The 14,734-nt window shown below is 37.9% G+C and overlaps 1 protein-coding gene across 1 annotated transcript in view; it reads left to right on the top strand.

The window, feature by feature from the left end:
* Positions 1 to 14,734, top strand: part of LHFPL3 (LHFPL tetraspan subfamily member 3) — a 705,585-nt gene that overhangs the window by 460,766 nt on the left and 230,085 nt on the right. Inside the window, exon 2 of the mRNA XM_072653128.1 lies at positions 1,372 to 1,608. Within this exon, the coding sequence (XP_072509229.1) occupies positions 1,372 to 1,608 (237 nt within the window). The remainder of the gene's footprint in view (positions 1 to 1,371; positions 1,609 to 14,734) is intronic.

Raw genomic sequence — 14,734 nt, 5'->3', positions numbered from 1 at the left:
ATCTAAATGCCTATCAAGTGCAAGACACTATAGTAGCAAAGACAAAATGAGATAGCCCTTACCATCAAGAAGTTTACATACATTGGAGAGATACAGCATACATACATCTAAGAGGGAGGGGGAGGAATCAGAAAACATCTCATGGAGAAAGAAGGTTCCCCTGAGGGGTATCATGAAGAAAGTATGAAATTCCAAGAGGCATTGGTGAAGAGGGAATGAATTCTGGGCATGGGAGAATCACCTCTCAAAGTTATGGAGGCAGAAGATGGAATGTTTTATATCAGGCATAGGCAGCAATTGACTGAAATACAGCATCCACAAATGGGAGTAATATGAACTAGTCTCTGAGAGGGACTTGAGAGTCAGAGTTCCAAAAGTCCTAAATTACAGGATAAAGCTTTTTCATTAGGCATTAAAAAACAATGGAGCCACTGATGATTTTTGAGTAGGGATCTGGCGTGGTCTGATCTGATTTATAGTAATATCAACTTAGCAGATTTGTGGAGGGTAGATGGAAGAGGGGAGAGACTGGATGTGGTGAAACAGAAAAACCAGTTAGGAGAATACTGCAGCAGTTTAGGCAAGAAGCAATGAGGACCTATACTAGATTGATTGTGATTCAAAGAGACGGAAGAGGACAGATGTTAGAAATATTAAGGAGAGGAAATCAGGTAAGCCTTAGTAACTGATTAGCTGTGGGCTGTGAAAAGTTGAATATTATGCTTAGGTTGTAACTTAAGTGATTGATGGTTCCATAGACAAAAACAAGAAAGTTAGTAGTGGTAGTGAGTTTGGGGTGAAGGACTCTGTTATAGGTTATGGGTTTTTTTTTTTTCAAATTTTAAGTTTATGAGATGAGAACTCTTTCATCTCTGAAGAATTCATAGGATTCTCTAAATAATGTTTAGAAAACAATCTAAGTCTGTTCTTTCCTTGAATTTCAGTTTCTAATAAAGCTTTGCTGCACCATTCTCCATGATGAATATTTTCCATTTTAGCTGCTATCATAGCCCTATAAAATCAATGCTGTGCCCTTGCTCTTCAGTGTTATGAGTTAATTCTTGGCAAAAATCAGCAATGGATGCCAAAAAGCAATGTTTCTTAAAGATGGTCCCTTTCAGGTAATCCAGACTCTCTCTGTAAAGCCCGATGTTCAGAGCAAGTTTAGGTGAAGAAAACCAGTTAGAAGATCTTTGCTTTTAAGATAACCAGAAGAAATACCCTAGTAGGGTCGTGATGATAAACATAGGTCCTTTGAATGATATCTTATAAAAGAGATTTTTAGAATGATTTAGAGAGATGTTAATAAAGTGAGAGTTGTGTGAACATTTTCCCATTTTTCTCTTTGTGTTTTTCCTCTTTCTTTCTAAGCTGCCTGTCTTGTACTTGGCTGTATGATTTTCCCTGATGGCTGGGATTCAGACGAGGTAAAACGGATGTGTGGTGAAAAAACAGACAAGTACACACTTGGGGCTTGTTCAGTCCGCTGGGCGTACATTCTGGCTATTATTGGAATCTTGGATGCCCTGATCCTCTCTTTTCTGGCGTTTGTGCTTGGGAACCGACAAGACAGTTTGATGGCAGAGGAACTGAAGGCAGAAAACAAAGGTAAGACTGTTTAGGGAACTATCTCTGGGCAGCCTCAAGGACAAAACTTAAATGGTGGTTTCCTTATTTTTCCCCCACCATTAAATACCAGTGCATTCCCTGTAGTTTTAATTGGTTTCATCATCTAATTCACAATTTATTTTTGTTTAATTTTTTCCAATGGTATCAACTCATGAACTTGCCCCTACAGGCTTGAAATAAGAACCTATTTCCCTAGATATTTCCAAAGCTTCTATTCCATTGACTTCATTTAACTATCCCTCTTCCAGTTTCTTGTTCTTTCTATCTCATTGTCCCATGATGATCTTATTTTAATGTTTGCAAATAGGAGGATGCCACAATGTTTTATCTATTTAGATAAATTAAGAAGCAACTGTATCAGTCTCTAGAAAAATATGTGTTTTTTAACTATTTGTGTACCAAATTAAACTCCTGGAAAGCGTCATAAACTCTACAAACTTCATTGTAAAATTGTAAAATATTAATTTCAGACTTTGTTCTGTAAGATTGATACAGTGATATCCAAATATTCAGATGGATCTATGAGCTTATCAATGGGAATGTTCCCACCAATACTGCAAATTGTTCCCCCCCACCCCATCCATCCTACACAACCTCAGTTTGTGTCTGTGAGATGACATTATTGACCCCAAATCATTAGATCTGGAAGTTAAATTAACTTTAGTTGGCCAAGTTTAAAATAGGTCATTGGGTAACTAGAAGTTCTAGGGCCATCTCAGGAAGAAATGTCTTACCCAAAACACTAAAAACCAGGATAGTAAATAATGAAGAAGCAGTGAGTGATCATAAATAATCCAGTAGGCCAATAATTGTTAACAGAACAAGCAATTGTTCAAGACGAGTCTTTTAATTTTCTCACCACATTTCTAATTAAGTTTCGTGTAATAGAATTTCAGAATCGGTCTTCTACTGCCAATTTAAATTCATCTAACTAGAGAACTCAGTTTGTCTTATCATCACCTGTTACTGTTTGGACCTATAGCACCACCTTCAAATGATTGTTTTCTTCCTCGTTTTGCTTTGTTTTTATTGTAACTTGAAATGAGACATTCTCGAAAATAGGAAATTTAGCTTCCTGCTTCAAATTGGTGCTCAATTGAAAAGCCCCCAAATATATTTTAATATGTGTGCTAATATCCCTATGTGAACAAAGCATGTCTGAGCATATGATAGCAAGGTTCATTAGGAAAACTTGTGGTAGGAGACTGTGAAACAGGGAAATTCAGGAGGGTAGTAATCACTTAGGAGATCTTCATTTCCTGGTCAAGCAATCTGGAAGTAATATAATTGGCTAAGTGGGAACAGATAGGTAAATTCTGCTCTGCAGCTAGTGAGTATGTTTTAATTACCAAAATAGTATTGTGGATGCTTTGGGTGCTAGATTTTGAGTGCTGCTGAAATAAAGTCAACTTAAGCCCTGATAATCTTCTAGAGTAGATAAAAACCCTTTCCGTTCCTCTCTGGACTTGCTCCTCTCAGAATAACCATCTCAATATCGCTATTTACAGTAACAATATCAGAACACATGATAGCATCAATTATGATAAATTGATATAAAACAATAATAATGGCATTATTACTTCAATGAATCTAATAGGTCATTGATTTCGATGCTTCTGCTGACCCATTGATGCCTTCTCATCCTGTGAGATTCCTATCCATGTCAACCTCATGAGTTTTCCATAGACCATCTGCTCAACAAACTAGAAGGAGGCCTTCTCTGAGTTATTTTACCACTCAGTTTTTGTTTTTCATAACCAGAAATAATAATAACGCTATTATTAACAGTGATATTATTACGAGTAAGAACATTATTAACAATAACCTCACTGGCAGTAATTATAGTAATAATACCTTACGTTCATCTAGCATTTTACAGTGTTAAAACACTTTCCTATTCACTGACTTACTGGAGTTAGTGGCCATAGTCTTTATGGTACTTGATGGAATAACACAAGTGTTCAGTCCATGAAGAACAAGCTAGCGTCTTCCCTGGCTTCCTTTATGAGTCAGCCCAAATCCTATCTCCTCCAGGGGAACTTTCCCAAGTCTCAGGTCTCCCTACTGTGAGTGCCTTTCCCTTTAAATGCCCTCCCATTTGTACAGTATATATCTTGTATGAATACTTATTTGCATCTTGTCTCCCCCCATAAAAAAAGGGAATTCTTTGAGGGCACAGACCTTGGTCTTGCCTTTCTTTGTATCCTTAGCCCTTTGCAGGGTGCCTGGCACATAGTAAGCACTTACCAAATGCTTCTTGGATGATCTGATGGACTGACTGACTGGAAGGAGCTAATTACATTTATGGTTTTTGTTCTAAAATGCCAACGTTAAAAATCAGAAAAGCTCTAGAGTGGAGTACATTGTGTTAATCTAACTTCTATATAATAAGAGAGGCAGGCATTCTTTCCCCAGGGGCTAGTATATTCATTATATAGCTCAAGCAACTATTTTTTTTAAAACCCTCCAGCTTTCTGGATGAAATATCATTCAGCTCCAGAGGGGAGAATAAAAGGAAGAAATTAGAAAGGAAAAAGGGGAAAGCAAGATTAGCAGCAACAAAAAAAGCCATCTGGTAGCTGGCCAGTGGTAGGCCTTAGTATGTGCCCTATAGAGATGCTAGAGCTAGGAATACCCCTATCGTCTCTGAATTATGCAGAAAGTGAATAAACATGACTTTATCACTTATTATATGCCAGGCACTGGGCTAAGCACTTTACAAATATTAGCTCACTTGATCCCCAAACTACAAGGTAGGTGCGATTGTTATTTCTTTTTTAAGTTAAAGAAACTGAGGTAAACACAGGTTAAATGACTTATCCCGGGTCATACACCTAGTAGTGTCTCAGAACAGATTTTAATTTAGATCTTCCTGATTCTAGACCCAGTGCTGTATCCACTCTCCCTAGACATATCTGATCTTTGTGTGATCATTAGAGGCTTTTAGTGAATGAGAGAGAAAAAATGGGTTTTGAAAGATAGCATGGGGTAGGGGAGAGGTCAGTGACCTGGAGACAGGAGCTACAGTCTAGAGATGCTCTTTGTATGTGTGGCTCTTAAGCAAATGTATGTCAATGAAATGGAGACCATTATCTAGTTTACAGATAAGTCACTTGTATTGCCTACCTCAGAGAGTATTTGTAAAAGTTTTGTGAAGTTTACTATATGTTTCAATCAATTTCATTTTTTAAAAAAGAGACAGACTAGTAGGGTAGATAGATAACTAGACTAGGGTCAGAAAGACCTACATTCAAGTCTCACAAATCAGTTGTGTGACACAGGGCAAGTCACTTAATTTTTCAACGATACTGTCCATTTCAGCACTAGAAATTACAAAAAAATTACTGATTTGCAGCAGTAGAGGGAGTTCCCTTCCAGGGATGTTCTCTATACCCTAGGTGCATTCACTTATCTCACTCCACCCCCCCCAGAAAGAGCATTGTAAAATTTATTAGAGACACAATAACATAACCAAGCTACTATAAAACCTGCATAGGACTTTTCAGAAAACTACCTCTAGATAATTCAAATTGAATTGAATGACAGCAGTATTAACAACTTAGAAAACATTTTGTTGTACCTTCCTATTTCATACCATATGTATATTTTTAAAATAATCATTCCTTTCCCAAGTTTTTACATAATTTTGTATACAAAAAATGCATATAATTCCCCACATGATATTTGTTATCATTTCGTGCTTTCCATTAGAGTTAAACAATTACCTAGACAGTTTTTAAAAGACTCCTTCTTGAATGCTTGAAACTCAAATCAATCAGTTTCTCTAATTGTTATTAGTTTCAGGGAAGGGGAAAGTTCTATTAGAGAACGAAGCTAAAGCTTAAAACTAAAATGAGGCTTGGGAATTTGTGGACAGTTTATCTTTGCTGTGTCTCCATCAACATTAGCATAGGTAATCTGTAGTTTTGTTCAGTCAAAGTCCAGTGGCATTTCATTTACTTTGTCAGATGAGATAGATCCAATAAAGTAGCAGCCTTTAGGCCTTTTTGACAAAACAAACAAACAAACAATCAAACAAAAACCCATGTCACCAGCACATTTTTGTTATGCTCCTGAAATCAAAAAGGTAGCTTGGAGAGATGAAGAGAGAGCTGGCCTTGAGGCCAAGAAGACTGGATTCAGACCTTGCTTCTGACACCAGCTCTACTGGCCATGATGCTGAGAGCCCCCACTTAATTCCTGGGGGCTCTGGACCATTCTATGAGATGGCAAGTTTCAGAGAAGGTGCCAACCTGAGTGAGTAGAGGGAGTTTTCCTTATCCAGGAGATCCTGATAACAATGAAATCGAAAGTCCAGTCCCTGTTCTATTGAAATCAATTTAATATGCTCTGTTTCCTCCACCATGCCAGTAACTCAATCTTACACACTTCTGAACTTTCCTCAACAGTAGAATAGATGCAATTAGGCTAGGATTTATAAGTTATTCACCAAATATGATCATGCCCACACTTACCCCAAAATAGAACTAGCCCCATTGTTACTGGCCCCAGGAATACATGCCAAGAGTAAAGGTAATCCTTCCTGTTTTCAAGTTCAGCCTTGTGCTTCTTCAGTGAGAGAACAAGAGACAACCTTTCACCCAGCTGTTCTGCTTAACAACATCTTTTAACACTTTGAACTGTGAAGTCAATTTAATTATGGAAAATTAGAGTTTTATCCAAATGAAAAGGAGAGGAAATGAAAGCTTCATTTTCAATTTATCTTATTAATTGCAAAAAGACAAATAATTGCATTTTCCAGAGGTCCCACACTATAAATATCTCTCTACTTGTCCGATATCACTCATAAAGAAGCCATTTTCTACATATAGGCAGATAATCTTAGGAGCTACTTATCAAATAATTGAGTTCTCCAGAGAGCAGATTGGAAGACTCTTTGACTTCCAGTACTTAACCTCATAGGCAGTGTTTCCTCATTTTCAGTTTAGCTAACAAGAGGTAACTTACATTATTAATGAGGTAAATGGCTTAAGCTTTTTGTAATGTTATGGCACAGAACTAGCATGAAATTCATTTTATTTAGATAAATAATTGTGAATTACTTCAAAAATTGTTTTGTAGCCACAATTAATCAGGCTCTTCCAAATGGACTCAATATAATTTATCTATTAATGGAATGAGGCAACCAGGTGGCACAGTGGATAGAGCACTGGAACTAGACTCAGGAAAACCCATCTTCTTGAGTTCAAATCTGGCTTCAGACACTTTGTAGCTGTATGACCCTGGGTAAGTTACTTAACCCTGCCTGCCTCAGGTTCCTTATCTGGAAAATGAGCTGGAGAAGGAAATGGCAAAACACTCCAGTATCTTTGCTAAGAAAACCCCAAATGGCATCATGAAGAATTGATATGACTAAGAAACAACTGAACAATGATTTGAAAGTAGCCAGAGAAGCTAGTCATAGAACCAGGAGATGGAATGTCATGTTCTGTGGAGAATAAGCATTGCATTAATAGAGAAGATAGAAGAGAGGAAGGTTTAATAAGAAGAATATAAAAGTAGAAAGAAGTCTGGTTATTGAGCAAACAAGGGATTTCATATTTGATCCTGGAAGTAAATGAGTTTATTGAAAAGGACTTTATTGAAAAGGAAAGATCACATGATCACACCTGCACTTTTGGAAGATCATATTGGCAGCTGACTAGAAGATTGACTAGATGGACTAGGGGAAACTTGCAGCAGGGAGGTCAACCAGAAGGTTATCGTAGTAGTCAGAGTAATATAGTAATGTGTAGTAATCGCATACAAAGTGATGAGGGCCTGCACCAGGGCAGTGGTTATGTGAGTGGAAAGAAGGGGATACATACAAAAAATTGATTCAAAAATAGAAGTGACAGGATTTGGCAAGAGATTGGATATGTGGAGTGAGTGCAAAGGAGATCTTGAAGATAACATGACAGATAGGGAGCCTGGGTGACTGGGAAGATGCCAGTGACCCCAATAGGGATAAGGAAGATAGGAAGAGGGGAGAGAAGAAAGAGTTCAATCTGGGGCATGTTGAATTGAAGATGTCTGCAGAACACCCAGTTTAAATGTCTAACAGACAGTTGGAGACACAAGACTGAATGTGAGCAGAATAGATCTGAGAAGAATCTACGGAAAGATGATTAAATCTATGGGAGCTGATAAGATCACCAAGTTAAAAAATAGAGAGAAGAGGACCCAGGACAAAGTTTTAGAAGGCATCCACAGATAGTGAGTTATGTTTATCCTTCATTCTCGAAGAGGACCATGACAACAAGATGATGACATGACTTGCAGTTGATTTGATTTGAGTGAGGGAGGACTGTGCAAGGTCACCAGCTTCACTTTCCCCTCCAGAGCCTTCTGGGTCCAGTGGTCAGCTATAGCAGTTTCTAGACTTCTACCTACAAATCTTCCTACAAATGCCAAAGACAACTTCAAAGGTGAGTGAGAAAGCTCTTTTACCTGGGTGAGAGAAGAATATGGTCAGGTCTCAGGCTCAGCCCCAGGATGGTGGCAGCCACTGCTGCAGCAGCAGCTGCTTCTAGAGTGCTTGCCTACAGATGGTGGGGGAGTAGAGCAGCTGATCTTGGTCACAGTCCTGGGTGGCAGTCCTGGGGCAAAGAGGAGTGCTGGTGTGGCAGAACTGGTGGTAGCCATGGGGAGGGAACCATACTTGCTGTTCCAGGGCAGAAAAGAGTACTCTGCTCACAGACCAGAGTGTAGTCTAGGAGAGGAGTAAACACATCTTCTTTGATCATACCACTTTGGAGGAACTGAGAATTTACAGGTCCCTAGCGATATCTCTGAAAATAGCTGCACAAAATCCCTGATACTTGGGGCAGTACACCCTCCACTTAACAAAGAGGTCAAAAGTCAAGTAATTGGCTGTGAAAATGACCAAAAAGGGGGGAAAATAGGACTACAGAAGGTTACTTTCTTGGTGAAAAGGTATTTTCTTACAATGAGGAAGATCAAAGCATACAACCAGAAGAAGACAGCAAGGTCAAGGCTCCTACATCCAAAGCCTCCAAGAAAAATGTGAAATGGTCTTAGGTCATGGAAGAGCTCAAAAAGGATTTTGAGAATCAAGTAAGAAAAGTAAAGGAAAAATTGGGAAGAGAAATGAGAATAATGCAAGAAAATCATGAAAAACGAGTCAACAACTTGCTAAAGGGGACCCCCAAAAATTCTGAAGAAAATAATATCTTTAAGAATAAACTAACTCAAATGGCAAAAGAGGTTCAAAAAGCCAGTAAGGAGAAGAATGTTTTAAAAAGCAGAACTGGCCAAATGAAAAAGGAAGTCCAAAAGCTCACTGAAGAAAATAATCCCTTAAAAATTAGAGTGGAGCAAATGGAAACTAATGACTTTATTAGAAATCAGGAAATTATAGAACAAAACCAAAGGAATTAAAAAATAGAAGACAATGCAAAATATCTCATTGGAAGACCAACGGACCTGGAAAATAGATCCAGGAGAGATAATTTTAAAATTATTGGTCTACCTGAAAACCATGATCAAAAAAGAGCCTAGACATCATCTTTTAAGTAATTATGAAGGAAAACTGCCCTGATATTCTAGAACCAGAGGGCGAAATAGAAATGGAAAGAATCTATCAATCACCTCCTGAATGAGATCCCAAAAAGAAAATTGCTAGGAGTGTTATAGCCAAATTCCAGAGTTCCCAGGTCAAGGAGAAAATATTACAAGCAGCCAGAAAGAAACAATACAAATATTGTGGAAACACAATCAGGATAACACAGGATTTAACAGCTTCTACACTAAGGGATTGGAGGGCTTGGAATAAGATATTGCAGAGGTCAAAGGAAATAGGATTAAGACCAAGAATCACTTACCAAGTAATATTGAGTGTAATGCTTCAGGGAAAAAAATGGAATTTCAATGAAATAGAGGACTTTCAAGCATTTTTCTTGAAAAGACCAGAGCTGAATAGAAAATTTGACTTTCAAATACAAGAATCAAGAGAAATGTGGAAAGGTAAACAGGAAAGAGAAGCCATAAGAGAGTCATTAAAGTTGGACTATTTACATTCTTACATAAAAAGATGATATTTATAGCTCATGAGACCTTTCTCAGTATTAGGGTAGTTAGAGATAACACACACACATACACACACACACACACACACTCACACACACACATGCTCATACACACATACATACATGTATATGTATATAGGGGTGTGTATGTATATATGTATGCATGTGTATGTATATATGTGTATTACCTATGTGTATCTATGTATGTGTTTGCATGTTGTGTATGTATATATAGAGAGAGGGCACAGGGTGAACTGAATATGAAGGGAAGATGCCTAAAAAATAAAATCAAGTGTTGAGAGGAATGCACTGGGAGAAAGAGAAAGGGAGAGGTAGAATGTAGTACATTGTGTATTTCTATGTATATAGATGTTTATATGCATGCACATATGTACATGTATGTATACGCATTGATATAAAATATATAGAATATATATAATAAATATATCAGTTTCTTCATAGATAAAAAGAGAGAGCAGAATTAGATTAAGGTCCGTTACTTTTTAAGAGTCTTGTTATATTTTATAATTTATTTCAAATAATGTCAGAGAGATTTATACCAGTGTCATCTATACTGGTTTGTGCATTTATATTATGTTATTTTATTTATTAATTGTATTAAAGCTGATAAAGTATAGTAGAAAGATTACATAATTACTTGTTGTGGAATAATACATGTGTGATCTAGGAAATGAAGGAAGATCACTGTGGAGCTCTGTAACAGCAAGCATCCTAGCATACCCAGGATGAGCTACTAGCACAGGTTCTTGAATCTGCTTATCTTAAAGGAGATCAACAATCTCCTTTAATTACATTCACTAGTTCAGGGGAAAGTCAGCACCTTGAACCAGAGAAAATACAAACACAGAATATAAGCAGAGAAATTAGCATAAAGACCAACAGACAGGGCTCTGACTACCTGAATCAAAACAATATTGCTATAAACTTTACATATACCACTGGATCAAGAGAGTCTTCACATCTAAGCAATCAGGGGTCTGAACATACAGCTACTCACAGTCTTGACCAGGGAATCACAGGGTCCTTCTCATAAGCCAGCCCCCAAAGTAAAATACCAACTCAAAACACATACACTGCTCAGAGCCAGAAGGCATCACAACCTGCATGACTCAGTGCCTAATCAACTTAGTACCAAAAGGTGTGGAAGCCTTCCCACAAGCAAGCCTCCCCTTAAGCATGTTCCTCCTTAGGCAAGTCCCTACCCCAACAGGCTCTACTTAAAGCCTATTAATGGATGGGGAAGATCTTATTATTCCATTAACATTACAAGCTCCTATAGATTTCTTCCGTTACCACATTAGCACCATGAATTTGTCAGCTTAGTCACCTGGGAAGCCAGGAAGAGCCTGACCCTTAAAGGATAAGATATAGGGCAAGATGGAGAAGAGACAGGAAAAAAAGGGGAAGGAAGCATGTCAGCTTCTGTGGGTCCTTGGGGATGGTAGGGATGAAGTGTATAGGTAAATGGATAGGCAAAGAATGGGTAGAATGCCCCAAAGAAAGAAAGAAAGCCCAAGAGGAATATCTCAGTGAGGTCTCTGTGCTATGGATAGTGAGGGTTAGGGAAAGGGTAGCCTTGGAACTCTAGTTTTAAGTCCTACTAACCGCCAAGTTAACCATTTGTTATTGATAGCTACCAGTGGAAAAGTGAAGGCAAAACCTGAAATTTTAAAATTTTTGTGTCCCCTCAGGCTCATCACAGTGCCTTGAACATAGTGGGCAATATAGATTTTGAATTTAAATTTAAATGACTTTCATGATCATGTGAGTACACACAGAGACATAGACTCATTGACTAATGGAGCTCCTAGACTATATTTTAAGGGTCACATTGGGGCTCTATTGTTAAAGGGTTAGTGGTCACAGGGCTAGATGAGATCTGAGATTGCGTATGCCAATGTGTACCTTCTAGAGAAGAGGAGACCTTCCCCTGTCTTCATCCCAGTTCTACTTTTTGGACCAGGCCCACTCATCACTTGAATTCCAATTCCAGTTGGGAAAATGAGGAAGAGCTAGTGACAGCAACCACTTGGATAGTCAACACAGCTCCATTGCTATCCATTTTAACTCAATATTCCTAAAAATCTGGATTTTACAAGAGCAAATCAGAGCACCAGCTACCTCCAATCAAAATGGATTCCAGACAATCTAAGTGCAGTTATTTCTTCCACATTGCAATTCTCTCTGTTGCAGTTTCCATATATTGTGGATCAACATAAGAAATTAAATGGGAATTTGGGAGGAGTTTTGCAGAAGCCACAGACAACATGCAAAGGCCAAGAGATGTCACAGAAAAAGCTTAGAACTCATAAATGCATAAAATATATGCATAGTATTGTATAATATAAACATATTTTATCTTTTAATACCATAATAATTCAGACTTCTCTAGTACATATGGAAGGCCAAAATATTTTATGTAGATTTTCCAGATTACAGGGGCACCACACCCCTAATCCCCGTGATGTAGAGGGATAACTGTAGTGTTTAAAAAAGAAAAAAAGCATGAAGCCTATGAGAGTAGAAAAAGGGAAATGTACTGGGATGACTAAAAATTACATTACAAATAAATTTTAATTCAAATTTCCCACTGCTGCTTTAAATGTTTTTGAAGCTATCTGAGAATCTCCAAGTCTTTCCAACATTTTACTATTTTCAAAGAGATGAGATATAGGAAAACAGTAAATATTAGTGAGACACAGAGGCAATTTCATGAATATTTTTTGGTGTCTTAAGTTGCTGGCCCATGCTCATGTCTTTTTCTTTCTTTTAAGATCTATCCTAATTTCAGGTCTCTGAACTGAAGATAATTTCAGTTGTTGCCCCAGCATGTATAAGCTAACAAGTACAAGATTGCCTCCTTTTAAATGGGTTATTTTTATCTTGCCAGGTAATATTGTTTCACCCTTTCAAGCATGTTGCTTTTGTTTCAGTGCAAATCTATTATTTCTAACCTTTGCAATTGCCACAGCCACTTTTAATCACTGTTTTCAAATTTCTCCAACAAAATCCTACTCTAATAGAGCCTCACTCAGCACAATGGAGAACACTGGCTTCTTGAGAACTGTGCCATTGTCTCTGTGTCTCCAACATCAAAAGAAACGTGATGGACAAATTTAGTCTCCACTCCAAATGTTCATATGGACCCTCTCTGCCTGACCTGTGGTAGAGCCTTCCAAGCTGGTCTGATTGGTCACTGTACTTTGACCCCAACATAGCAATATCATTTTGGTCTTCTTCAAGAACAAAGCACAACAGCCAATGTCTACCTAGCCTCTGTGGGTGGTACAAAGTGCTGATCATCCAAGAATTAGCCCAGTTCATTTGAGGGGGGACACATAGCTAGGGGTTTGGCCACCTGCTGATGAATTCTGTTTTGACTACTCCTTAAGAAAACCTCATTGATGTGTGGGATGGTGAGGCAAAGGGTTTGAGATAGGATAGGGTTAGAATGAATATTCAAAATGTTGAAAACAGATCCTTACAGTATTGGAGAAGTGCTTATTAACTTCTAATAAAGATGATAATGACAAGCATTTATAGCACTTTAATATTTGCAAAACACTTTATGTCTGTTATTTGAAACTCACCACAACCCTGGGGAGCTAGATGCTGTAACTGTTTTTATTGTACAGAAGAGAAAACTAAGGCACAGATTTGCACAGGCCACTTAGCTGGCAGGTCTGAAACAGGACTCAAAATCAGGTCATTGTGACTTCAAATGGAGTTCTCTAGAATGTGAGATCCTTGAGGGAAGAGGCCATGTTTTCACCGTTATTTGCATCCCCTCTACTTGACATAATACGTAGTAAGTAATTAATAAATTAGTAATTAATAAATACTTATTGACTGACTGATTGCTACAGCAGTGATGTAAAAACTCAAATAGAAATGAGGGTGCTCAACTGTACATAAGGATGCCTGGAGATGTTATATATCAACTATATTAACATTGTCTACATTCTGTTGCATTTTTATTTTCAGTATTTCTTATTGTTTTGTTGTTTGGTCATTTCATTCATGTCTAACTCTCCATGACCCCATCTGAGATTGCCTTGGCATAGACATTAAAGTGGTTTACCATATCCTTCATCAGCTCATTTTACAGATGAGAAAACTGAGGCAAATATTTCTTAATTACCCATTTTAATCTGATTTGGGAGGCACTCAGGAGAGTTGCAGGCCATGCAGTACCTCTGTACTATCGTACCTAACTACCATAAATATATGCCTTATGAGTATTTTCCTGTAGCCTCTCCCCTAGCACACAGCCTACTTATATACCGCAGTTAATCTGATGTTCGATATTGTTTTCTGCCACTTCCTATAATACTTCTTCCTCTGAGTTCTCTCAAGCACTATGTTCCATGTGTATGACCTGCTATTTCCCGCTTTCATACCTTTGCACCATTTAGCCCCTATGTCTGCAATACAATCAGTAAATCAATCAGTAAACATTTATTAAGGGAAATATACACCTTTCTCACCTCTGCTCATACAGTCCATAGGTTCTTTCAAAGCGTGTCTGGTGGTACTATCTATACAAGGCCTTTCCTGAACCCCCTTGCCCAGCTAGTTATTAGTAAACATTCCTTCCTGAAATTCCTTTGAATTAATTCATGTCTATGGACAGGTTACATTTCTTCCTAATACAATATAATCTCCTTGAAGGCAGATACAGTTTTATTTTTGTTTTTTCTATCTCTAGGTCCTCTCAAAGTGGCCTGCACATAGCAAACCCATAATAATTGTCCATCAAATTGAATTTAGTATGGAAAGGTCAGAATTGTCATCAAGGTGAGGTCCTAATATTCTTGGTTCTAATGCCAGTCATTTCCTTGTGATTCAATTTTTCTTCCTCCCAAAGGCCATATGACCAGCAAGCTCTGCAGAACTGTCCCTGTCAAAATGATAGAGACATTCAGTGCCAATCATCAGATCTGGCCTCGGAGCAAGTATACAAATTTAAACTGAACAGAAAGTGAAATTTCAGCAGGGAGTGAAAAGCTTCAAATTCCACAGGAAAGGAAAAAAAT

This window comes from Notamacropus eugenii, chromosome 3 (assembly GCF_028372415.1).
Source record: "Notamacropus eugenii isolate mMacEug1 chromosome 3, mMacEug1.pri_v2, whole genome shotgun sequence".
Lineage (NCBI taxonomy): Eukaryota > Metazoa > Chordata > Mammalia > Diprotodontia > Macropodidae > Notamacropus > Notamacropus eugenii.
Note: the sequence above shows the minus strand (reverse complement) of the source record. Positions and strands in the feature narration are given on the sequence as shown.